We start from the raw sequence: 25971 nt of genomic DNA on the forward strand, positions 1-25971 counted from the left end.
ATTTCTGCATGTAAACTGGTTATTTGTTGTCACATTGTCTACCAGCCTCAATAAAAAATGTTTATAAAAAAAAAATGGGCCAGCTCCTAAGCTTACATTCCTGCTTTTTCAAATAAAGATACCAAGAGAAGGAAGAAAGATTGATAATTGGAGTAAATTAGAAAGTTGCTTAAAATTGCATGCTCTTTCTGAATAATGGGAAAAAAATGGGTTTCTTTCCTATGACATGGATAGTCCGCGGCGTAATTCCAATTACTAGTGAAATATTCAACTCCTGGCCAGCAGGAGGAGGCAAAGAGCACCCCAGCAAAGCTGTTAAGTGTAACTACCTTACTCATAACCCCCAGTCATTCTCTTTGCCTCTGTCAATGGAGGATGTGCGAAGTTTGTGTCTGAAGATTTAATCCTTCTATGGGTACTTTTCCCTGCAAGCAAAGATCGGGGTCTAGCTGTGTCCATGTCAATCTCTTGAGTAAGAGTAGTGGTGGCTTTTAGCAGTTAAAAGGCGGCGAGGAAGTCTTTGCTTTACTTTTAAAACTTTGCTACCCCCTTTGTGGAAAGCCAGAGTTAGTTACTCTGTTCTTTCTTTTTCCTACAGGTCCATGGCAGGGAGTGTAGTGCCTGACACACCTTGAGGATTAGCATCTTGAATGCTATAGGATCTAAGTTAAGTGCCTTTGCCTTTCTAGGTACAGGAGGGCTGCAGCACTTAAGAGGTTAAGCCTCTTTTACAGATCCATTCTGGGACTTAATAATCCTTATAGTGAAGGATTCATATTGGGGACACGTTTTTTATTTTCACACTATGGCACTTATTCAGTATGACAGGCTAAGGGAAAGAGGCTAATAATAGGGCTTATTTATTGACCTAATTCAATTTTTATTTCTTCTCGATTCATTCATGATACTTTGGTAACTGTTAGAAGTCAAACGGGGAAGCCGTTTTTTAAACTGTTTAAAAAAAACACTTTTCTCTGTCTGAAGTATTGCACAGTTTTTATTGGGTCCGCTCACGTGACCCGTACTTCTGGTTTTACGGAGCGGATCTGTGGAGATCGATAGCGATCTTCTTCTTTCAGAGCTATTTCTACTCTTGCTAAGAGAACTACCATTCCTATAGAGGTTAGTTGCTCTTTTAAGGACCCAATGGACAAGAAGCTAGAGGCTTACTTAAAAAAGATCTATATTCATAAAGGACTACAGTGGCAACCAACAGCGAGTATTGCTACGGTTGCGGGAGCTGCATCTTATTGGTGTGATGCATTAACACAGGAAACTACAGTAGAGGAGATCCAGGTTAGGATCAAAGCCCTCAAATTGGCCAATACTTTTATCTGTGATGCCAATATGCAGATAATTTGTCTGGGAGCTAAGATGTCTATCTTCATGGCACTAGCCCGCAGGGCTCTGTGGTTAAAATCTTGGTCTGCCGATGTTTCTTCTAAGGCTAAGCTTTTGCCTTTACCCTACAAGGGAAAGACTTTGTTTGGACCTGGTCTAGCAGAGATCATTTCAGAGATTACAGGTGGAAAGGGATATTTCCTACCTCAGGACAAGAAGAATAGACCTAGAGGTTGTCAGACCTCTAATTTTCGTTCCTTTCGTAACTTTAAGGGGCCAAAGTCCTCCTCTTCCAAACCAGATCAACCCAGATCTTCTTGGAAATCCAACCAGCCCTGGAACAAGGGAAAACAAAACAAGAAGCCTTCTGCTGACTCTAAATCAGCATGAATGTTTCACCCCCGATTCCAGTGTGGATCTGGTGGGGGGCAGGCTTTTCGTCCAGCCTGGATACGAGATGTCCCAGACCCTTGGACGATGGACATAGTATCCTAGGGTTATAGGGTGGGATTCAAGTCTTGCCCTCCAAGGGGCAGATCCATCATTCCTTTTGCATGGTTCCATCTTAGACTGCTGCAGCTTTGTATGCTCCGTCAATGGAACTGAGATCATTCGTATTTATCTCAGAGGATAAATCTGGACCGTCTAACAAGAGACTCTCTCTCATGGTGGCTGTCATAGGAACATCTGTCTTGGGGCACTTTCTTTCCGAGACCTTCTTGGGAAATTGTGACTACAGAGTTCCAGCCTGTCAGGCTGGGGAGCTGTTTGAGGCCCTCTAAAGGCACAGGGCCTGTGATCTTGGGAAGAGTCCTCTCTCCCCATAAACATCTTGGAGTTGAGAGCTATCTTCAATGCTCTATCAGCGTGGCCTCAACTGTCATTGGTCCGGTTTATAAGATTCCAATGGGACATCATCACCTCAGTGGCTTACATCAACTACCAGGGAAGGACTCAGAGTTCCTTAGCAATATGAAGGAGGTGACTCGCATTCTACAGTGGGCGGAACCCCGCGATTGTCTCCTATCTGCCATCCACATCCTAGGAGTGGACAACTGGGAAGTGGATTTTCTGAGCTGACAGACCTTTCATCCCGAGGAGTGGGCTCTCAATCCGGAAGTGTTCTCTTAAATAACCCTCAAGTGGAGGGTGTGAGGATTTATTATATGACTAATGAGAACCCAGTTGTATCTACTCCACTCAGTCTCACACCAAACCTAGGTACCTTGATAAACTAGGAACCTTATTTTGCTCATTGACTGAGGGTGACCTGTTTAGGTCAAAAGTAAATTACAACTAACTTTAGTTGCAGGAGATATGCACAACAAAGTGTAGAAAGTTTAATACTATGTATGTGCTAATACTCTCCAAATTTATATAATAGCTAAATGCTAAATAATGGATAATCTCTTTGGAGAATGTGAAATAATAATAACTTTATGTAATTGAAGCTCAGTTAATATCTCTTCATATGGAATGTAGCATATCACTCAGATACAAAACTTGAATGTTTTAGGGTAGTATAGTTCATATGCAAACTTATTTATAGATACAGCAAGATTGTTATAGCATTGTATTGTATGCAGAAATAACCAAGTTTTAGCATGCAAACATTCGAATAGTAACGTAAATGTAGAGGATTGATTTGTTAGTATATGCAGTCTTTGGAATAATATGATATTGGCGTTACTACAGCAGAAACTTTATGTAAAATACGATACCCATGACTTCATGACCAGCGTGTACTTATGGAGTCTTTGCTAACTGACGAATATGTTGTCCTGAGAAGCAGAGTTGAATCCGACAAAAGAGAGGAGCTGCGACACAGACTCCCGGAGTGCTGATGACGTCAGACGCCGAACTACTGCAAACACGCTGTATGTCAGTTAGCGTTGCTGAACAAAGAATGGTGTCCTGTAATTGAAAAGAACTTTGCAGATTGAAGGTTAGCAAGTACTAGATGAAAGAGAGCTTCTTGAAAGTTATGTTCACTCCTCATGCGAATCAAATTACCAAGCACAGTTGAATTAGAGAGGAGGGCTTATAAAGGCATAACGGTCATGTGATATTATATTTAAAGGGACAGTCAAATGTGGAAATCATGAAGTATAGAGAGAGAATTACTGTGATATGACAGAGGGTTCCAGAGTTGGATCTAATGGTATCCTGACAAAACGCCAAGGTTCCAAGGTATGGTTCAAGGTCAAGAGATCCTCGGTCCGTTCTGATAGATGCTCTAGCGGTTTCTTGGAGTTTTTCTCTGTCTTATCTGTTTCCACCGTTTGCTCTGCTTCCACGAGTCATAGCTCGTATCAAACAGGAGAGAGCATCAGTGATTCTAATAGCTCCTGCATGGCCTTGCAGTATCTGGTTCGCGGATCTGGTGGGGATATCATCTCTACCTCCTTGGAGGTTACCTCTGAGGAAAGACCTTTTACTTCAGGGTCCTTTCCTCCATCCAAACCTAGATTCTCTGAAGCTAACTGCTTGGAGATTGAACGCTTAGTTCTATCCAAATGTGGGTTTTCTGAAGCGGTCATAGAAACTATGATTCAGGCTCGAAAACCAGTTATTCGCAAGATTTAACATAAGATATGGCGTAAATATCTTTACTGGTGTGAATCTAAGGGATTCTCTTGGAGCCGGGTGAGGATTCCCCAGATTTTGTCTTTTCTTCAAGATGGCCTGGATAAGGGTTTATTGGTCAGTACTCTAAAGGGTCAGATTTCTGCGTTATCTATCCTTTCCCATAAATGTCTAGCAGATCTACCAGATGTTCAAGCCTTTGTACAGGCTCTGGTTAGAATCAGACCTCTGTTTAAACCTGTTGCTCCACCGTGGAGCCTTAATTTAGTTCTCAAAGTTTTGTAGCAGGCTCAGTTTGAGCCAATGCATGTTGTTGATATAAAACTGTTATCCTGGAAAGTTTTGTTTCTTGTTGCCATTTCTTCCACTCGCAGAGTATCTGAGCTTTCAGCTTTACAGTGTGCTTTCTCCTAACTTATTTTTCATGCTTATAAGGCAGTCCTTCGTACCAAATTGGATTTTCTCCCTAAAGTGGTTTCGGATCAAAACATTAATAAGGAAATTCCTTTTGTCCTTATCCTTCTTCTCAAATGGAACGTTTCTTGCATAACTTGGATGTTGTGCGGGCTCTAAAATTGTATTAACAAGCTACTAAAGATTTTAGGCTATCTTCTTCCCTGTTTGTTGTTTTTTCTGGAAAGCATAGGGGTCAGAAGGCGACTTCTACTACTCTGTCTCTCTGGTTGAGAAGTTTGATTCGTTTGGCGTATGAGACTGCTGGACAGCGGCCTCCTGAGAGAGTTACAGCTCATTCCACTAGTCTCCTCTTCCTTGGCTTTCAAAAATGAAACTTCTGTGGAACAGATTTGCAAGGTGGCAACTTGGTCCTCTCTGCACACTTTTTCCAAGTTATAGAAATTTGATACCTTTGTCTCGGCTGAGGCTTCTTTTGGGAGAAAGGTTCTACAAATGATGGTGCCTTCTGTTTAGGTCCTCCTGCCTTTTTCTCCCTCTCTGTTAATTCCGTGTCCTCTAGCTTGGGTATTGGTTCCCACTAGTAATTGGAATGACATCGTTGACTCTCCATGTCATAGGAAAGAAAAAAAAAATTATGCTTACCTGATAAATTTCTTTCTTTCCGGACATGGAGAGTCCACGACCCAGCCTTCTTTTTTTTTTTAATAATAATTCGTCAGTTTTTTTTGAGTAAACCTCAGGCACCTTTTCACCCTTGTGTTTCTTCCTTTTCCATTTCTTTCGGCTAAATGACTGGGGGTTATGGGTAAGGCAGTTACACTTAACAGCTTTGCTGGGGTGCTCTTTGCCTCCTCCTGCTGGCCAGGAGTTGGATATCCCACTAGTAATGGAATGACGTTGTGGACTCTCCATGTCCTGAAAGAAAGAAATTTATCAGGTAAGCATACATTTTGTTTTCATATCCCTTTAACTAGATACTACACAATTACATCATTTTATATTATTTGTTTGTTTGATACCTATAAATTTATATGCGTCACTTAAAGCTTCTAAAATATTGATTTATGGCCACCCTGTGTTTGGAAATTGACCATCACTGATCTAAAACATCAGCCTAGGTTCATGTCTCCAGCAAGTCCTTTAACATGACATGAAATCTCAGAATCATGTCTCATACAATCCCTTTAATTAATTAATGTCAACAAACACACAGAGGGGAAGAATGCAGGGTCTATCTAAAGAAAATTGCATCAAGGCTGCTTCTATGGATAATTGAATATCTACTTTTGAATTTTAAATAGCAGAACTATTGTTTCTACCCATAAATGTCTTCAATGTTATAATTTCATATGTTTAGTGTAATATTGTATTTAAGAAAAAAGAAAAATAGTGATATGTAACACGAATATTAATTCTCAGTCAATGAAAACTGAAATGCAAATATTTTTTGTTGTTCAAATGTGTTTTATCTTCATCAAATACTGGCTGCATTCTATCTAGGTAGCAATATATTACAAAATCAGATATTCCTTGTTGTTTTTTGTGAATATGCTCTGTAGGGCTGCAACTAACGATTATTTTCATTATCGATTAATCGGCCGATTATTTTTTCGATTAATCGACTAATCAGATAAAAAGAGAATCAATAATAGTTTTCTATGTTTTAAATAAAATCCACATAATGAGTGTCACAAATATAAACTTCAGACTAAAACTTTACATTAACACAACTGTTTCTTCAATTTTTAAGCATCTGAGCACAGTTTTATAATCAAACAAAACAAAACCACAAACTGTTTGAAAAGAGGTAGAACTAGAGTTAGACTATTCTGTTATTCACTCTTTCAGAAACTTTGCATTGAAATGCAAAAATCTCAACATGTCCACATGCTTCTGGCTAAGGCTGGTTCTCTGTTTGCAGCTATATTTCCTGCAGCAGAGAAAAGGCTGTTGAGGTGTATAAGTAGGGTTTTGCCAATTTCACCTAAGTGGGATATTTATCTTTGTTAGCTCTTCACCAATGCTAAGTGTTTTCTACCTTGGCAAGGGGCATCTCAATAAAGTAACCCTTGACTTCATTCTAACATAAAACTATCTTGAATATCTATATGCAATGGTAAATAACCAGCTATAAGGTTAGGGGAAATATCTAGTCAGCTCTAAAAATAACGAATATATACTTATAAAGGTTGAATCTGGTACATATCACAATTAATTAAAAATATAAAAAACAAAATCAAAAGCACTATATCAACAGGACAAAGCCTTACACATTTATTTATACAGTACATATTATCAGCAATAGCAAGCAATACGCTAATAATTGTGCAAACAGATAATAGTGCACATCAATTTAAATAACTCCCATCAATTTAGGGGCAAGGTGTAAACAACAAGCTTGGCACTATATCATGAAAAGCATAGTTCCAAATCACCAGATTTAATATAAACAATCCAAATGATGACTATTATATCTGGGTTGCACATAAGCCAGGGGTAGTTGTAAACGTATACTGTCCTGAAAAAGTGAAAAGTAGACGTCCTTTAGGCTAAGGACATAACCAAAAAACACAATACCATATGCAGGAGTTCATTGGAGTGAAGCAGCTGGTGTTGTGCACAGACCAACTAATTGCAGACCAACTAATCGATTAATCGATTATGAGATTCGTTGACAACTATTTTCATAATCGATTATTATCGATTATGACGATTAGTTGTTGCAGCTCTAATGCTCTGTAAGATAAAATTGAAACTGGAGAGTTTTATCTGACTTACGTTTGACTCTTCTGCACCTCTGTGAATTTAGACCAATGGCTGTTTCTCCAACATAGGTGTGTCCGGTCCACGGCGTCATCCTTACTTGTGGGATATTCTCTTCCCCAACAGGAAATGGCAAAGAGCCCAGCAAAGCTGGTCACATGATCCCTCCTAGGCTCCGCCTACCCCAGTCATTCTCTTTGCCGTTGTACAGGCAACATCTCCACGGAGATGGCTTAGAGTTTTTTAGTGTTTAACTGTAGTTTTTATTATTCAATCAAGAGTTTGTTATTTTGAAATAGTGCTGGTATGTACTATTTACTCAGAAACAGAAAAGAGATGAAGATTTCTGTTTGTATGAGGAAAATGATTTTAGCAACCGTCACTAAAATCCATGGCTGTTCCACACAGGACTGTTGAGAGCAATTAACTTCAGTTGGGGGAACAGTGAGCAGTCTCTTGCTGCTTGAGGTATGACACATTCTAACAAGACGATGTAATGCTGGAAGCTGTCATTTTCCCTCTGGGATCCGGTAAGCCATGTTTATTACGATTGTAAATAAGGGCTTCAAAAAGGGCTTATTAAGACTGTAGACTTTTTTTGGGCTAAATCGATTGATTATTAACACATATTTAGCCTTGAGGAATCATTTTATCTGGGTATTTTGATATAATAATATCGGCAGGCACTGTTTTAGACACCTTATTCTTTAGGGGCTTTCCCAAAGCATAGGCAGAGCCTCATTTTCGCGCCGGTGTTGCGCACTTGTTTTTGAGAGGCATGGCATGCAGTCGCATGTGAGAGGAGCTCTGATACTTAGAAAAGACTTTCTGAAGGCGTCATTTGGTATCGTATTCCCCTTGGGGCTTGGTTGGGTCTCAGCAAAGCAGATACCAGGGACTGTAAAGGGGTTAAAGTTCAAAACGGCTCCGGTTCCGTTATTTTAAGGGTTAAAGCTTCCAAATTTGGTGTGCAATACTTTTAAGGCTTTAAGACACTGTGGTGAAAATTTGGTAAATTTTGAACAATTCCTTCATGTTTTTTCGCATTTGCAGTAATAAAGAATTAAGCCTGTTTACAAACCTTTGACTCCTCCTTGGAGTCTCAATTTAGTTCTTTCAGTTCTTCAGGGGGTTCCGTTTGAACCCTTGCATTCCGTTGATATTAAGTTGTTATCTTGGAAAGTTTTGTTTTTAGTTGCAATTTCTTCTGCTAGAAGAGTTTCAGAATTATCTGCTCTGCAGTGTTCTCCTCCTTATCTGGTGTTCCATGCAGATAAGGTGGTTTTACGTACTAAACCTGGTTTTCTTCCAAAAGTTGTTTCTAACAAAAACATTAACCAGGAGATTATCGTACCTTCTCTGTGTCCGAAACCAGTTTCAAAGAAGGAACGTTTGTTGCACAATTTGGATGTTGTTCGCGCTCTAAAATTCTATTTAGATGCTACAAAGGATTTTAGACAAACATCTTCCTTGTTTGTTGTTTATTCTGGTAAAAGGAGAGGTCAAAAAGCAACTTCTACCTCTCTCTCTTTTTGGATTAAAAGCATCATCAGATTGGCTTACGAGACTGCCGGACGGCAGCCTCCCGAAAGAATCACAGCTCATTCCACTAGGGCTGTGGCTTCCACATGGGCCTTCAAGAACGAGGCTTCTGTTGATCAGATATGTAGGGCAGCGACTTGGTCTTCACTGCACACTTTTACCAAATTTTACAAGTTTGATACTTTTGCTTCTTCTGAGGCTATTTTTGGGAGAAAGGTTTTGCAAGCCGTGGTGCCTTCCATTTAGGTGACCTGATTTGCTCCCTCCCTTCATCCGTGTCCTAAAGCTTTGGTATTGGTTCCCACAAGTAAGGATGACGCCGTGGACCGGACACACCTATGTTGGAGAAAACAGAATTTATGTTTACCTGATAAATTACTTTCTCCAACGGTGTGTCCGGTCCACGGCCCGCCCTGTTTTTTTTAATCAGGTCTGATAATTTATTTTCTTTAACTACAGTCACCACGGTACCATATGGTTTCTCCTATGCAAATATTCCTCCTTAACGTCGGTCGAATGACTGGGGTAGGCGGAGCCCAGGAGGGATCATGTGACCAGCTTTGCTGGGCTCTTTGCCATTTCCTGTTGGGGAAGAGAATATCCCACAAGTAAGGATGACGCCGTGGACCGGACACACCGTTGGAGAAAGTAATTTATCAGGTAAACATAAATTCTGTTTTTTAATAAATTGACTTTAAAATTATTTTTCACTGTTAATTTATGCATAATATTGGTAGTTCTTTCTTTGATGTGCTGAACAGCAATTTAATGTAACTTATTCTCTTTTAAGGTCATAGCTGCTGCAAAAAAAGGCTTCCAGGCTGTTGGATATGAGTTAAATCCGTGGCTAGTTTGGTACTCTCGATATCGGGCATGGAGAGAAGGTGTACACCACAATGCTAAATTTTATATTTCTGATTTATGGAAGGTATGGAAACCAAAAATATTTTAAACAGATTATGGGGATCAAGCTAAAACATGGACTAATACAAAACATCTGAAAGCAGACACAATAACATTGTACACTGTATAGCAAGTGTTTCTATAACAAGATATGACGAGTCCACAGATTTCATCCTTACTTATGGGATATCGCTTCCTGGTCAGCAGAAGGAGGCAAAGAGCTCCACAGCAGAGCTGCATAAATAGCTCCTCCCTTCCCCCCCAACCCAGTCATTCTCTTTGCCTGTGTTAGTGATAGTAGGGAGGTAAAATGAGGTGTTAGTTTGAATTCTTCTATCAAGAGTTTATTATTTTAAATGGTGCAGAGGGTACTATTTTTCTACAGAGATGCATCTGAAAATAGCCTGACAGGTTATGGGAACTAGTGGATTTTAGTTTCGCTGCGCCTCCCACACCTGTGCTGATTCTCTGTGTGCGGTCATAGAATATTGACTAAGACCCTTATACCTTACAGGACCTCAGGAGGAAGAGTGGACCTCGTGATACTGTAAGATTTACATGCTGTTCCTCAGCATAGAGGTAAGTGCAGTCATTTGATCTCTGGGGCGCTGCAACTTATCCCAGAACCGACTGTACTATGTCTTTTTTGTTCTGTGAGGGGCTCGGTAGGGGCTTCCCTTGGTAACATGTGTGGGCTGTCTTTCTCTTGTAAGGTGTATCCAGTCCACGGATCATCCATTACTTGTGGGATATTCTCATTCCCAACAGGAAGTTGCAAGAGGACACCCACAGCAGAGCTGTCTATATAGCTCCTCCCCTAACTGCCATATCCAGTCATTCTCTTGCAACTGTCAACAAACATGGAGGTAGTAAGAGAGAAGTGGTGAAATGTAGCTGTTATTTTGCTTCAATCAAAAGTTTATTATTTTTAAATGGTACCGGAGTTGTACTATTTTGTTCCAGGCAGAAAAATAGAAGAATCTGCCTGTGATTTCTATGATCTTAGCAGGTTGTAACTAAGATCCATTGCTGTTCTCACACATGACTGAAGAGAGAGATAACTTCAGCGGGGGAATGGCGTGCAGGTTATCCTGCTATGAGGTATGTGCAGTTAAAATTTTTCTAGAAGATGTCAATGCTAGAAAATGCTGCTGATGCCAAATTTATGTAAGGTAAGCCTGAATACAGTGATTTAATAGCGACTGGTATCATGCTTACTTTCTGAGGTAATACTCTTTTATATTTACAATATAAAACGTTTGCTGGCATGTTTAAACGTTTTTATATATACTTTGGTGATAAAACTTTATTGGGGCCTAGTTTTTTCCACATGGCTGGCTTAAATATGCCTAGAAACAGTTTCCTGAGGCTTTCCACTGTGTTACTATGAGTGGGAGGGGCCTAATTTAGCGCTTTTTTGCGCAGTAACTTTTACAGACTGAGACATCCAGCTTCCTCCAGGAGTCCCCTGAATGCCATAGGACATCTCTAAAGGGCTCTTAGGCTTTCCAAAATCGTTTGTTGGGGAAGGTAGTCCCACAGCAAGGCTGTGGCAGTTTGGTGTGACTGTTAAAAAATGTCTATAACGTTTTTTTGATCCGTTTTTTGAACTAAGGGGTTAATCATCCATTTGCAAGTGGGTGCAATGCTCTGTTAGCTTATTATACACACTGTAAAAATTTCGTTTGATTTACTGCCTTTTTTCACTGTTTTTCAAATTCTGACAAAATTTGTTTCTCTTAAAGGCACAGTACCGTTTCTTATATTTGCTTGTTAACTTGATTTAAAGTGTTTTCCAAGCTTGCTAGTCTCATTGCTAGTCTGTACAAACATGTCTGACATAGAGGAAACTCCTTATTCATTATGTTTAAAAGCCATTGTGGAACTCCCTCTTAGAATGTGTACCAAATGTACTGATTTCACTTTAAGCAATAAAGATCATATTCTGTCTTTAAAAAATTTATCACCAGAGGAATCTGACGAGGGGGAAGTTATGCCGACTAACTCTCCCCACGTGTCAGATCCTTTGACTCCCGCTCAAGGGACTCACGCTCAAATGGCGCCAAGTACATCTAGGGCGCCCATAGCGTTTACTTTACAAGACATGGCGGCAGTCATGGATAATACACTGTCAGCGGTATTAGCCAGACTACCTGAATTTAGAGGAAAGCGAGATAGCTCTGGAGTTAGACGAAATACAGAGCATACTGACGCTTTAAGAGCTATGTCTGATACTGCCTCACAATATGCAGAAGCTGAAGAAGGAGAGCTTCTTTCTGTGGGGGATGTTTCTGACTCAGGGAAGATGATGCAACCTGATTCTGATATCTCTACATTTAAATTTATGCTTGAACACCTCCGTGTGTTACTCAGGGAGGTTTTAGCTGCTCTGAATGACAGTGATACAATTGCAGTGCCAGAGAAATTGTGTAGACTGGATAAATACTATGCAGTGCCGGTGTGCACTGATGTTTTTCCAATACCTAAAAGGTTTACAGAAATTATTACTAAGGAATGGGATAGACCAGGTGTGCCGTTCTCTCCCCCTCCTATTTTTCGAAAAATGTTTCCAATAGACGCCACCACACGGGACTTATGGCAGACAGTTCCTAAGGTGGAGGGAGCAGTTTCTACTCTAGCAAAGCGTACTACTATCCCTGTCGAGGACAGTTGTGCTTTCTTAGATCCAATGGATAAAACGTTAGAGGGTTACCTTAAGAAAATGTTTATTCAACAAGGTTTTATCCTACAGCCCCTTGCATGCATTGCTCCTGTCACTGCTGCTGCGGCGTTCTGGTTTGAGTCTCTGGAAGAGGCTTTACAGGTAGCGACTCCATTGGATGACATACTTGACAAGCTTAGAGCACTTAAGCTAGCCAATTCTTTTGTTTCTGATGCAATTGTTAATTTGACTAAACTAACGGCTAAGAATTCTGGTTTTGCTATCCAGGCGCGCAGAGCGCTATGGCTTAAATCATGGTCAGCTGAGGTTACTTCAAAGTCTAAGCTGCTTAACATTCCCTTCAAGGGGCAGACCCTATTCGGGCCTGGTTTGAAGGAGATTATTGCTGATATCACTGGAGGAAAAGGTCATGCCCTTCCTCAGGATAGGTCCAAATCAAAGGCCAAACAGTCTAATTTTCGTGCCTTTCGAAACTTCAAGGCAAGTGCGGCATCAACTTCCTCTAATGCAAAACAAGAGGGAACTTTTGCTCAGTCCAAGACGGTCTGGAGACCTAACCAGACCTGGAACAAGGGTAAGCAGGCCAAAAAGCCTGCTGCTGCCTCTAAGACAGCATGAAGGAACGGCCCCCTATCCGGTAACAGATCTAGTAGGGGGCAGACTTTCGCTCTTCGCCCAGGCAAGAGATGTCCAGGATCCCTGGGCGTTGGAAATTATATCCGAGGGATATCTTCTGGACTTCAAGGCTTCCCCCCCAAAAGGGAGATTTCACCTTTCACAATTATCTGCAAACCAGATAAAGAGAGAGGCATTCTTACACTGTGTACAAGACCTCCTAGTTATGGGAGTGATCCATCCAGTTCCAAAGGAGGGACAGGGACAGGGATTTTACTCAAATCTGTTTGTGATTCCCAAAAAAGAGGGAACCTTCAGACCAATTTTGGATCTAAAGATCTTAAACAAATTCCTCAGAGTTCCATCATTCAAGATGGAGACTATTCGTACCATCCTACCTATGATCCAGGAGGGTCAATACATGACTACGGTGGATTTAAGGGATGCTTATCTTCACATTCCGATACACAAAGATCATCATCGGTTTCTCAGGTTTGCCTTCCTAGACAGGCATTACCAGTTTGTAGCTCTTACCTTTGGGTTAGCTACAGCCCCAAGAATTTTTACGAATGTTCTGGGGTCGCTTCTGGAGGTCCTAATGCCGCGGGGCATAGCAGTGGCCCCTTATTTAGACGACATCCTGATTCAGGCGTCAAACTTCCAAATTGCCAAGTCTCATACGGACATAGTGTTGGCATTTCTGAGGTCGCATGGGTGGAAGGTGAACGAGGAAAAGAGTTCTCTATCCCCCCTCACAAGAGTTTCCTTCCTAGGGACTCTGATAGATTCTGTAGAAATGAAAATTTACTTGACGGAGTCCAGGTTATCAAAACTTCTAAATTCCTTCCGTGTTCTTTATTCCATTCCTCGCCCTTCGGTGGCTCAGTGCATGGAAGTAATCGGCTTAATGGTAGCGGCAATGGACATAGTGCCGTTTGCACGCCTACATCTCAGACCGCTGCAACGCTGCATGCTCAGTCAGTGGAATGGGGATTACACAGATTTGTCCCCTCTACTAAATCTGGATCAAGAGACCAGGGATTCTCTTCTCTGGTGGCTATCTCAGGTCCATCTGTCCAAGGGAATGACCTTTCGCAGGCCAGATTGGACAATTGTAACGACAGATGCCAGCCTTCTAGGTTGGGGTGCAGTCTGGAACTCCCTGAAGGCTCAGGGATCGTGGACTCAGGAGGAGTCACTCCTTCCAATAAACATTCTGGAACTAAGAGCGATATTCAATGCTCTTCAGGCTTGGCCTCAGCTAGCGACAATGAGGTTCATCAGATTTCAGTCGGACAACATCACGACTAGTGTTCCCTAGCGATGTTAGAAGTCTCAAAGATAATTCGCTGGGCAGAGATTCACTCTTGCCACCTATCAGCTATCCATATCCCAGGTGTAGAGAACTGGGAGGCGGATTTTCTAAGTCGACAGACTTTTCATCCGGGGGAGTGGGAACTCCATCCGGAGGTGTTTGCACAATTGGTTCATCGTTGGGGCAAACCAGAACTGGATCTCATGGCGTCTCGCCAGAACGCCAAGCTTCCTTGTTACAGATCCAGGTCCAGGGACCCCAAGGCAACGCTGATAGATGCTCTAGCAGCGCCTTGGTCCTTCAACCTGGCTTCTGTGTTTCCACCGTTTCCTCTGCTCCCTCGTCTGATTGCCAAAATCAAGCAGGAGAGAGCATCTGTGATCTTGATAGCGCCTGCATGGCCACGCAGGACTTGGTATGCAGATCTGGTGGACATGTCATCTTTTCCACCATGGACTCTGCCGCTGAGACAGGACCTTCTACTTCAAGGTCCTTTCAACCATCCAAATCTAATTTCTCTGAGGCTGACTGCCTGGAGATTGAACGCTTGATTTTATCAAAGCGTGGTTTCTCCGAGTCAGTCATTTATACCTTAATTCAGGCACGAAAGCCTGTCACCAGGAAAATCTATCATAAGATATGGCGTAAATATCTTTATTGGTGTGAATCCAAGGGCTACTCATGGAGTAAGGTCAGGATTCCCAGGATATTATCTTTTCTCCAAGAAGGATTGGAGAAAGGATTGTCAGCTAGTTCCTTAAAGGGACAGATTTCTGCGCTATCTATTCTTTTGCATAAGCGTCTGGCGGATGTCCCAGACGTTCAGGCATTTTGTCAGGCTTTAGTTAGAATCAAGCCTGTGTTTAAACCTGTTGCTCCACCTTGGAGCTTAAATTTGGTTCTTAAAGTTCTTCAGGGGGTTCCGTTTGAACCTCTTCATTCCATAGATATCAAACTTTTATCTTGGAAAGTTCTTTTTTTTTGGTAGCTATTTCCTCGGCTCGTAGAGTTTCCGAGTTATCTGCCTTACAATGTGATTCTCCTTATCTGATCTTCCATGCAGATAAGGTAGTTCTGCGTACCAAACCTGGGTTTTTACCTAAGGTGGTATCTAATAAGAATATCAATCAAGAGATTGTTGTTCCGTCTTTGTGTCCTAATCCTTCTTCAAAGAAGGAACGTCTATTACACAATCTGTACGTGGTTCGTGCTTTAAAGTTTTACTAACAAGCTACTAAAGATTTTCGTCAAACATCTGCTTTGTTTGTTGTCTACTCTGGACAGAGGAGAGGTCAAAAGGCTTCGGCAACCTCTCTTTCTTTTTGGCTAAGAAGCATAATCCGCTTAGCCTATGAGACTGCTGGCCAGCAGCCTCCAGATAGGATTACAGCTCATTCTACTAGAGCTGTGGCTTCCACATGGGCCTTTAAAAATGAGGCTTCTGTTGAACAGATTTGCAAGGCGGCGACTTGGTCTTCGCTTCATACTTTTTCAAAATTCTACAAATTTGATACTTTTGCTTCTTCGGAGGCTATTTTTGGGAGAAAGGTTTTACAGGTAGTGGTACCTTCCGTTTAAGTACCTGCCTTGTCCCTCCCTTCATCCGTGTACTTTAGCTTTGGTATTGGTATCCCACAAGTAATGGATGATCCGTGGACTGGATACACCTTACAAGAGAAAACATAATTTATGCTTACCTGATAAATTTATTTCTCTTGTGGTGTATCCAGTCCACGGCCCGCCCTGTCATTTTAAGGCAGGTATTTTTTAATTTTAAACTACAGTCACCACTGCACCCTATGGTTTCTCCTTTCTCTGTTTGTTTTCGGTCGAATGACTGGATATGGCAGTTGGGGGAGGAGCTATATAGACAGCTCTGCTGTGGGTGTCCTCTTGCAACTTCCTGTTGGGAATGAGAATATCCCACAAGTAATGGATGATCCGTGGACTGGATACACCTTACAAGAGAAAGACAGCCCACACATGTTACCAAGGGAAGCCCCTACCGAGCCCCTCACAGAACAAAAAAGACATAGTACAGTCGGTTCTGGGATAAGTTGCAGCGCCCCAGAGATCAAATGACTGCACTTACCTCTATGCTGAGGAACAGCATGTAAATCTTACAGTATCACGAGGTCCACTCTTCCTCCTGAGGTCCTGTAAGGTATAAGGGTCTTAGTCAATATTCTATGACCGCACACAGAGAATCAGCACAGGTGTGGGAGGCGCAGCGAAACTAAAATCCACTAGAGAAATAAATTTATCAGGTAAGCATAAATTATGTTTTTGACTTATAAGAGTTTGGCACTGGATGATTCTCAGACAGAAGGAAATCAGGTTATGCCATCTAGTTCTCCCCAAATGTCACAACCAGTATCGCCCACACAAGCGACGCCAAGTACCTCTAGTGCGTCTAATTCTTTATCCTTGCAAGATATGGCCACAGTTATGAATTCTACCCTCACAGAGGTTTTATCTAAACTGCCTGGGTTGCAAGGAAAGCGCAGTAGCTCTGGGTTAAGAACAAATTCTGAGCCTTCTGACGCTTTAGTAGCCGTATCCGATGTACCCTCACAATGTTCAGAGATAGGGATGAGGGATTTGCTGTCTGAGGGAGAGATTTCTGATTCAGGAAAGATGTTCCCTCAGACAGATTCAGATATGACGGCATTTAAATTTAAGCTAGAACACCTCCGCTTATTGCTCAGGGAGGTTTTAGCGACTCTGGATGATTGTGACCCTATTGTAGTTCCAGAGAAATTGTGTATAATGGACAAATATTTAGAGGTTCCTGTCTACACTGATGTTTTTCTGGTCCCTAAGAGGATTTCGGACATTGTTACTAAGGAGTGGGATAGACCAGGTATTCCGTTCGCCCCCCCTCCTATTTTTAAGAAGATGTTTCCCATATCCGACACCATGCGGGACTCGTGGCAGACGAGTATTTCTACTCTGGCTAAGCGTACAACTATACCTTTTGAGGACAGTTGTGATTTCAAAGATCTTATGGATAAAAAATTAGAGGGTTTCCTGAAGAAAATTTTTGTTCATCAGGGTTTTCTTCTCCAGCCTATAGCGTGCATTGTTCCTGTAACCACTGCAGCTGCCTTTTGGTTCGAGGCTCTGGAAGAGGCTCTTCAGGTGGAGACCCCATTAGATTAGGCAAAGAATTCAGGTTTTGCCATTTTAGCGCGTTGAGCGTTATGGTTTAAGTCCTGGTCGGCTGTTCTGTCATCAAAATCTAAGCTTTTGTCCATCCCTTTCAAGGGTAAGACCCTATTCGGGCCTGAACTGAAAGAGATCATTTAAGATATGACTCCCTCAGGATAAGTCAAATAAGATGAGGACCAAACAAAATAATTTTCGTTCCTTTCGAAACTTCAAAGGTGGTCCCGCTTCCTCTTCCCCTGCTGCAAGGCAAGAGGGGAACTTTGCTCAATCCAAGCCAGTCTGGAGACCTAACCAGGCTTGGAACAAAGGTAAACAGGCCAAGAAGCCTGCTGCTGCCACCAAGACAGCATGAAGGGGTAGCCCCCGATCCGGGAGCGGAACTAGTAGGGGGCAGACTTTCTCTCTTTGCTCAGGCTTGGGCAAGAGACGTTCAGGACTCCTGGGCTGTAGAAATCATAACCCAGGGGTATCTTCTAGATTTCAAAGATTCTCCTCCAAGGGGGAGATTCCATCTTTATCAATTGTCTGTAAACCAGACAAAAAGTGAGGCGTTCTTACGCTGTGTAGAAGATCTATTTACCATGGGAGTGATCTGCCCAGTTCCAAAAACAGAACAGGGGCAGGGGTTCTACTCCAATCTGTTTGTGGTTCCCAAAAAAGAGGGAACCTTCAGACCAATCCTAGATCTCAAGATCCTAAACCAATTCCTCAGAGTCCCATCCTTCAAGATGGAGACCATTCAGACTATTTTACCAATGATCCAGGAGGGTCAATATATGACCACCGTGGATTTAAAGGATGTGTATCTACACATTCCTATCCACAAAGATCATCACCAATTCCTCAGGTTTGCCTTTCTGGACAAGCATTACCAGTTTGTGGCTCTTCCCTTCGGGTTGGCCACGGCTCCCAGAATTTTCACAAAGGTGCTAGGGTCCCTTCTGGCGGTCCTAAGGCCGCGGGGCATAGCAGTGGCGCCTTATCTAGACGACATCCTAATTCAAGCGTCGACTTTCCAACTAGACAGGTCTCACACAGACTTTGTGTTGGCCTTTCTAAGATCTCATGGGTGGAAGGTGAACGTAAAAAAGAGTTCTCTTTCCCCTCTCACAAGAGTTTCATTCCTAGGGCCTCTGATAGGCTCGGTAGACATGAAAATATTTCTGACGGAGGTCAGGAAATCAAAGATTTTAGCCGCCTGCCAAGCTCTTCATTCCATTCCTCGGTTGTCAGTGGCTCAGTGTATGGAGGTAATCGGACTAATGGTAGCGGCAATGGACATAGTTCCGTTTGCTCGCTTACATCTCAGACCACTGCAACTATGCATTCTCAGACAGTAGAATGGGGATTATGCAGATTTATCTCCTCAGATAAATCTGGATCAGGAGACCAGAAATTCTCTTCTTTGGTGGTTGTCACAAGATCACCTGTCCCAGGGAATGTGTTTCCGCAGGCCAGCGTGGGTTATAGTTCCTCAGGTTTGCCTTTCTGGACAAGCATTACCAGTTTGTGGCTCTTCCCTTCGGGTTGGCCACGGCTCCCAGAATTTTCACAAAGGTGCTAGGGTCCCTTCTGGCGGTCCTAAGGCCGCGGGGCATAGCAGTGGCGCCTTATCTAGACGACATCCTAATTCAAGCGTCGACTTTCCAACTAGACAGGTCTCACACAGACTTTGTGTTGGCCTTTCTAAGATCTCATGGGTGGAAGGTGAACGTAAAAAAAGAGTTCTCTTTCCCCTCTCACAAGAGTTTCATTCCTAGGGCCTCTGATAGGCTCGGTAGACATGAAAATATTTCTGACGGAGGTCAGGAAATCAAAGATTTTAGCCGCCTGCCAAGCTCTTCATTCCATTCCTCGGTTGTCAGTGGCTCAGTGTATGGAGGTAATCGGACTAATGGTAGCGGCAATGGACATAGTTTCGTTTGCTCGCTTACATCTCAGACCACTGCAACTATGCATTCTCAGACAGTAGAATGGGGATTATGCAGATTTATCTCCTCAGATAAATCTGGATCAGGAGACCAGAAATTCTCTTCTTTGGTGGTTGTCACAAGATCACCTGTCCCAGGGAATGTGTTTCCGCAGGCCAGCGTGGGTTATAGTGACGACGGACGCCAGCTTACTGGGCTGGGGTGTAGTCTGGAATTCCCTGAAAGCACAGGGTTTGTGGACTCATGAGGAGGCCCTCCTACCGATAAATATTCTGGAATTAAGAGCGATATTCAATGCTCTTCAGGCGTGGCCTCAGCTGGCTTCGGCCAGATTCATCAGATTTCAGTCGGACAACATCACAACTGTGGCTTATATCAATCATCAGGGGGGAACAAGGAGTTCCTTAGCGATGATAGAAGTTTCCAGAATAATCCGATGGGCAGAGACTCACTCTTGCCATCTATCAGCAATCTATATCCCAGGGGTAGAGAACTGGGAGGCGGATTTTTCATCCGGGGGAGTGCGAACTCCATCCGGAGGTGTTTGCTCAACTGGTTCAGCTATGGGGCACACCAGAATTGGATCTGATGGCGTCTCGTCAGAACGCCAAACTTCCTTGTTACGGTTCCAGGTCAAGGGATCCTCAGGCAGTACTGATAGATGCTCTAGCAGTACCCTGGTCGTTCAACTGGCTTATGTGTTTCCACCATTCCCTCTCCTTCCGCGTCTGATTGCCAGAATCAAACAGGAGAGAGCTTCGGTGACTTTGATAGCACCTGCGTGGCCACTCAGGACTTGGTATGCAGATCTGGTGGACATGTCATCTCTGCCACCATGGTCTCTGCCACTGAGGCAGGACCTTTTGATTCAAGGTCCGTTCAAACATCCAAATCTAATTTCTCCTACATTGGTGTATCCGGTCCACGGCTTCATCCTTACTTGTGGGGATATTCTCTTCCCCTACAGAAAGTGGCAAAGAGAGCACACAGCAGAGCTGTCCATATAGCTCCCCTCAGGCTCCGCCCCCCCAGTCATTCTCTTTGCCGCTCTGAACAAGTAGCATCTCCACGGGGGTGGTAAAGAGTATGTGGTGTTAGTTGTAGTTTTTTATTTCTTCTATCAAGAGTTTGTTATTTTAAAATAGTGCCGGTTTGTACTATTTACTCTACAGCAGAAAGTGATGAAGATTTCTGTTGAGAGGAGTATGATTTTAGCACCAGTAACTAAAATCCATTGCTGTTCCCACGCAGGACTGTTGAAACCAGAGAACATCAGTTGGGGGGAACAGTTTGCAGGCTTAACTGCTTCAGGTATGATCAGTCATTTTTCTAACAAGACCATGTAATGCTAGAAGACTGTCAGAAATTCCCTCTGGGATTGGTAAGCCATTTTTTTCTAATAGACTCTGTATAAAATGATGGCTTATATTTAGGGCTCTATGCTGGTTGACACTATTGTGGGCTTTAAAATCGATTGCTTTTTAGCATGTTTTTCACTATAAATAAGGTGTTTTTTCAGACTTTAAAACACTTTTGGGGTTTAATTTCGGCCTGGCACTTATTTGGACACCTAAATCTAGTCAGAAAGGCCCCTCCACTCTAGAATGAAGAGGGAGGAGGCCTCATTTTTAATCCTAAATTGTGCAGCTGTTTTTGCCTAGGCAATCCATGCAGCTTCATGTGGGGAGTCAAGAGGCATCATAAAAGAATCCAGGGAGGCTTATTTCCTGCTAAAATAATCCCTAATGAAGGTAAAAGGCTACATTGAAAGATGTGGCTAGTACTGTAGTGTGTTAACTGGTTAATAACTGTTATTAACTCCGGTTTGGGCATTAAGGGGTTAATTGATCTGAAAATTTGTGTGCAATCTTTTCAAAGCATTAAGTCTCTGTGGTGAAAATTTCATTAAAATCGGATGTTTATTTCATGGTTTTTTTTGATGTTTCATTAAAAAAGTGTGCATTAAGGGGTTAATTGATCTGAAAATTTGTGTGCAATCTTTTCAAAGCATTAAGACTCTGTGGTGAAAATTTCATTAAAATCGGATGTTTATTTCATGGTTTTTTGATATTTCAGTAAAAAAGTGTGCTTTTTTATTATTTAAAGAGACAGTAACGTTTTTGTCAAAAATAATTTTTATTGCATTATAGTTCTGTTTAAGTCTGTTAAACATGTCTGAGTCTTCAGATAGCCTATGTTCTGTATGTCCAAAGGCCAAGGTGGTTCCCCCATTAAATTTATGTGTGAAGTGTGCCATAGCGTCCAAACAGCTTAAGGACAGTACAATCACACTTAAAAATATAGCCCAAGATGATTCTTTAGCTGAAGGTAGTGAAAATAGCTTGCTTTCCTCTCCTTCTGTGTCAACACCAGCTATGCCCGCGCAGGCGATGCCCAGTACATCTAGCGCACCAATTGCGATTACTATGCAACAGTTAGCAGCAGTAATGGATAATTCTATTGCAGCATTTTTATCCAAACTGCCAGCTTTCCTAGGAAACGTGATTGCTCAGTTTTAAATACAGAAAATGAGCAAGTAGACGCAGAGGATAATTTATCTGTAGTGCCCTCACATCAATCTGACTTGGCGGTGAGGGAGGGCTTGTCTGAGGGAGAAATTTCTGACACAGGAAAAGTTTCTCAGCAGGCAGAGCCTGATACCATAGCATTTAAATTTAAGCTAGAACACCTCCGCGCTCTACTTAAGGAGGTCCTGGCTACTCTTGATGATTGTGACCCTTTGGTGGTCCCAGAAAAATTGTGTAAAATGGATAAATACTTAGAGGTCCCAGTACACACTGATGCGTTTCCGATACCTAAGAGGGTGGCGGATATAGTGAATAAGGAGTGGGAGAAACCAGGTGTACCTTTTGTTCCCCCTCCTATATTTAAGAAAATGTTCCCCATTGTTGACCCCAGAAGGGACGCGTGGCAGACGGTCCCTAAGGTAGAGGGGGCAGTTTCAAAGCTAGCTAAGCGCACAACTATACCAATAGAAGACAGTAGCGCTTTCAAAGATCCTATGGATAAAAAATTAGAAGGTTTATTTAAGAAAATTTTTGTTCAACAAGGTTTTCTTCTTCAACCAATTTCTTGCATTATTCCTGTAACCACTGCAGCTGCTTTTTGGTTTGAGGAATTAGAAAACTCGCTCCAGAAGGAGACTTCTTAGGATGAAGTCATGGATAGAATTCACGCCCTGAAGTTGGCTAATTCTTTCATTACAGATGCCGCTTTTCAGTTAGCTAAATTAGCGGCGAAAAATTCTGGTTTCGCAATAGTGGCGCGTAGAGCGCTTTGACTAAAATCGTGGTCGGCGGATGTGTCGTCCAAAACAAAATTGTTTAATATTCCTTTCAAGGTAAGACCCTATTCGGGCCAGAGTTGAAAGAAATTATTTCAGATATCACTGGGGAAAGGGCCATGCCCTTCCACAGGATAGACCTTTCAAAGTTAAAAATAAGTCTAATTTTCGTTCCTTTCGCAATTTCAGGAACGGACCGGCTTCTACCTCTACAGCCACTAGGCAAGAGGGTAACGCACCCCAGCCCAAACCAGCATGGAAACCATTGCAAGGCTGGAACAAGGGTAAACAGGCCAAAAAACCTGCTGCTGCTACCAAGACAGCATGAAGGGGTAGCCCCCGATCCGGGACCGGATCTAGTAGGGGGCAGATTTTCTCTCTTTGCTCAGGCCTGGGCAAGAGATGTTCCGGACCCCTGGGCACTAGAAATTGTCTCTCAGGGGTATCTTCTAGAATTCAAGGACCTTCCTCCAAGGGGAAGGTTCCACTTGTCTCGCTTATCTTTAGACCAGATAGAGAGACAGGCATTCTTACATTGCGTAGAGTACCTTTTAAAAATGGGAGTGATAAACCCAGTTCCAACAGCAGAACAAGGACTGGGATTTTACTCAAACCTGTTTGTAGTTCCCAAAAAGGAAGGAACTTTCAGGCCAATTCTGGATTTAAAGATCCTAGACCAATGACTCAGAGTTCCATCATTCCAAATGGAAACCATTCGGATTACCAGTTCGTGGCTCTTCCCTTCGGATTGGCCACTGCTCCGAGAATTTTCACAAAGGTGCTAGGGTCCCTTCTAGCGGTGCTAAGGCCAAGGGGCATTGCAGTAGCACCTTAAGTAGACGACATTTAATACAGGCGTCGTCTTTTCACAAAGCAAGGGCTCATACGGACATTGTTCTAGCCTTTCTAAGGTCTCACGGGTGGAAGGTGAACATAGAAAAAAGTTCTCTGTCCCCGTTCACAAGGGTTCCCTTCCTGGGAACAATAATAGACTCGGTAGAAATGAAAATCTTTCTGACAGAGGTCAGGAAACTAAAACTTTTGAACACTTGTCGAGTTCTTCAATCCATTCCTCAACCCTCCATAGCTCAGTGCATGGAGGTAACAGGACTAATGGTTGCGGCAATGGACGTGGTTCCTTTTGCTCAAATTCATTTAAGACCATTGCAACTGTGCATGCTCAAACAATGAAATGGGGATTATGCAGATTTTTCTCCCCAGATTCAGATGGACCAGCAAACCAGAGACTCACTCCTCTGGTGGTTGTCTCAGGATCACCTGTCTCAGGGAATGAGTTTCCGAAGACCGAAGTGGATCATTGTCACGACCGACGCCAGCCTCTTAGGCTGGGGCGCGGTCTGGAAGTCCCTGAAGGTTCAGGGTCTATGGTCTCGGGAAGAATTTCTTCTCCCGATAAACATTTTGGAATTGAGAGCGATATTCAATGCGCTCCAGGCATGGCCTCAACTAGCGGAGGCCAAATTCATCAGTTTTCAGTCGGACAACTTGACGACTGTTGCGTACATCAATCATCAGGGGGGAACAAAGAGTTCCCTGGCGATGAGGGAGGTATCCAAGATCATCAAATGGGCAGAGGATCACTCCTGCCATCTATCAGCAATTCACATCCCAGGAGTGGACAACTGGGAAGCGGATTATCTGAGTCTTCAGACTTTCCATCCGGGGGAGTGGGAACTCCACCCGGAGGTTTTTTGCTCAGCTGACCCAGCTATGGGGCATTACAGATCTGGATCTGATGGCGTCACGTCAGAACTTCAAAGTTACACGTTACGGGTCCAGGTCCAGGGATCCCAAGGCGACATTGGTAGATACCTTAGTAGCGCCTTGGTCGTTCAATCTAGCTTATGTCTTTCCACCGTTTCCCCTTCTCCCCCGGCTAGTAGCCAGGATCAAGCAGGAGAAGGCTTCGGTAATTCTAATAGCTCCTGCGTGGCCACGCAGGACTTGGTATGCAGACCTGGTGAATATGTCATCGGTTCCACCATGGAAGCTGCCTTTGAGGCAGGACCTTCTAATTCAAGGTCGATTCGAACATCCAAACCTAGTTTCTCTGCAACTGACTGCTTGGAGATTGAACGCTTGATTCTAGCTAAACGTGGGGTTTCGGAATCGGTTATAGATACTCTGATCCAGGCTAGAAAGCCTGTCACCAGGAAAATTTACCATAAGATATGGCGGAAATATCTTTGCTGGTGCGAATCCAAGGGTTACTCATGGAGTAAGATTAGGATTCCAAGGATACTATATTTTCTCCAAGAAGGATTGGAGAAAGGTCTGTCAGCTAGTTCTTTTAAGGGACAGATATCTGCTCTGTCTGTTTGGTTACACAAGCGTCTGGCAGCCATGCCAGATATTCAGGGTTTGTACAGGCTTTAGTCAGAATCAAGCCTGTCTACAGACCTGTGGCTCCTCCATGGAGTCTAAATTTAGTTCTTTCAGTTCTTCAAGGGGTTCCGTTTAAACCTCTACATTCCATAGATATTAAGTTACTATCTTGGAAAGTTTTGTTTTTTTGTAGCTATTTCTTCTGCTAGAAGAGTTTCTGAATTGTCTGCTTTGCAGTGTAATTCACCCTATCTGGTGTTTCATACAGATAAGGTCGTTTTACGTACCAAACCTGGTTTTCTTCCAAAAGTGGTTTCCAATAAGAATATCAACCAGGAAATAGTTGTTCCTTCTCTGTGTCCTAATCCAGTTTCTAACAAGGAACGTCTGTTACACCATCTTGATGGGGTTCGTGCTTTAAAGTTTTATCTAAAAGCAACTAAAGATTTCAGACAAACATCGTCCTTGTTTGTCGTCTATTCTGGCAAGAGGAGAAGTCAAAAGGTGACTGCGACCTCTCTGTCTTTCTGGCTGAAAAGCATCATCCGGTTGGCTTATGAGACTGCTGGAAGGCAGCCTCCTGAACGAATTACAGCTCACTCTACTAGAGCTGTGGCTTCCACATGGGCTTCCAAGAATGAGGCTTCTGTTGAACAGATTTGTAAGGCAGCGACTTGGTCTTCACTGCATACGTTTGCCAAATTTTACAAATTCATTACTTTTGCTTCTTCGGAGGCTATTTTTGGGAGAAAGGTTTTGCAAGCAGTGGTGCCTTCCGTTTAGGTTACCTGACTTGTTCCCTCCCTTCATCCGTGTCCTAAAGCTTTGGTATTGGTTCCCACAAGTAAGGATGAAGCCGTGGACCGGATACACCAATGTAGGAGAAAACAGAATTTATGTTTAGCTGATAAATTTCTTTCTCTTACGGTGTATCCGGTCCACGGCCCGCCCTGGAATTTTGGTCAGGTTTAAATTTATTTTTTGTAAACTACAGTCACCACTGCACCTTATGGTTCTCCTTTTTCTCCTAACCGTCGGTCGAATGACTGGGGGG

General features: G+C 42.8%; 1 protein-coding gene across 1 annotated transcript in view; it reads left to right on the forward strand.

Annotated features, from left to right (window-relative positions):
* Window positions 1-9439: 9439 nt before the first annotated feature.
* LOC128660583 (ATP synthase subunit C lysine N-methyltransferase) overlaps window positions 9440-25971 on the forward strand; it is a gene marked incomplete at its 5' end in the record, with an annotated part of 128677 nt that continues 112145 nt past the window's right edge. The window contains 1 exon segment of the mRNA XM_053714512.1: window positions 9440-9577. Coding sequence (XP_053570487.1) covers window positions 9440-9577 — 138 coding nt within the window.

The sequence above is a fragment of the Bombina bombina genome, chromosome 5 (assembly GCF_027579735.1).
Source record: "Bombina bombina isolate aBomBom1 chromosome 5, aBomBom1.pri, whole genome shotgun sequence".
Classification (NCBI taxonomy): Eukaryota; Metazoa; Chordata; class Amphibia; order Anura; family Bombinatoridae; genus Bombina; species Bombina bombina.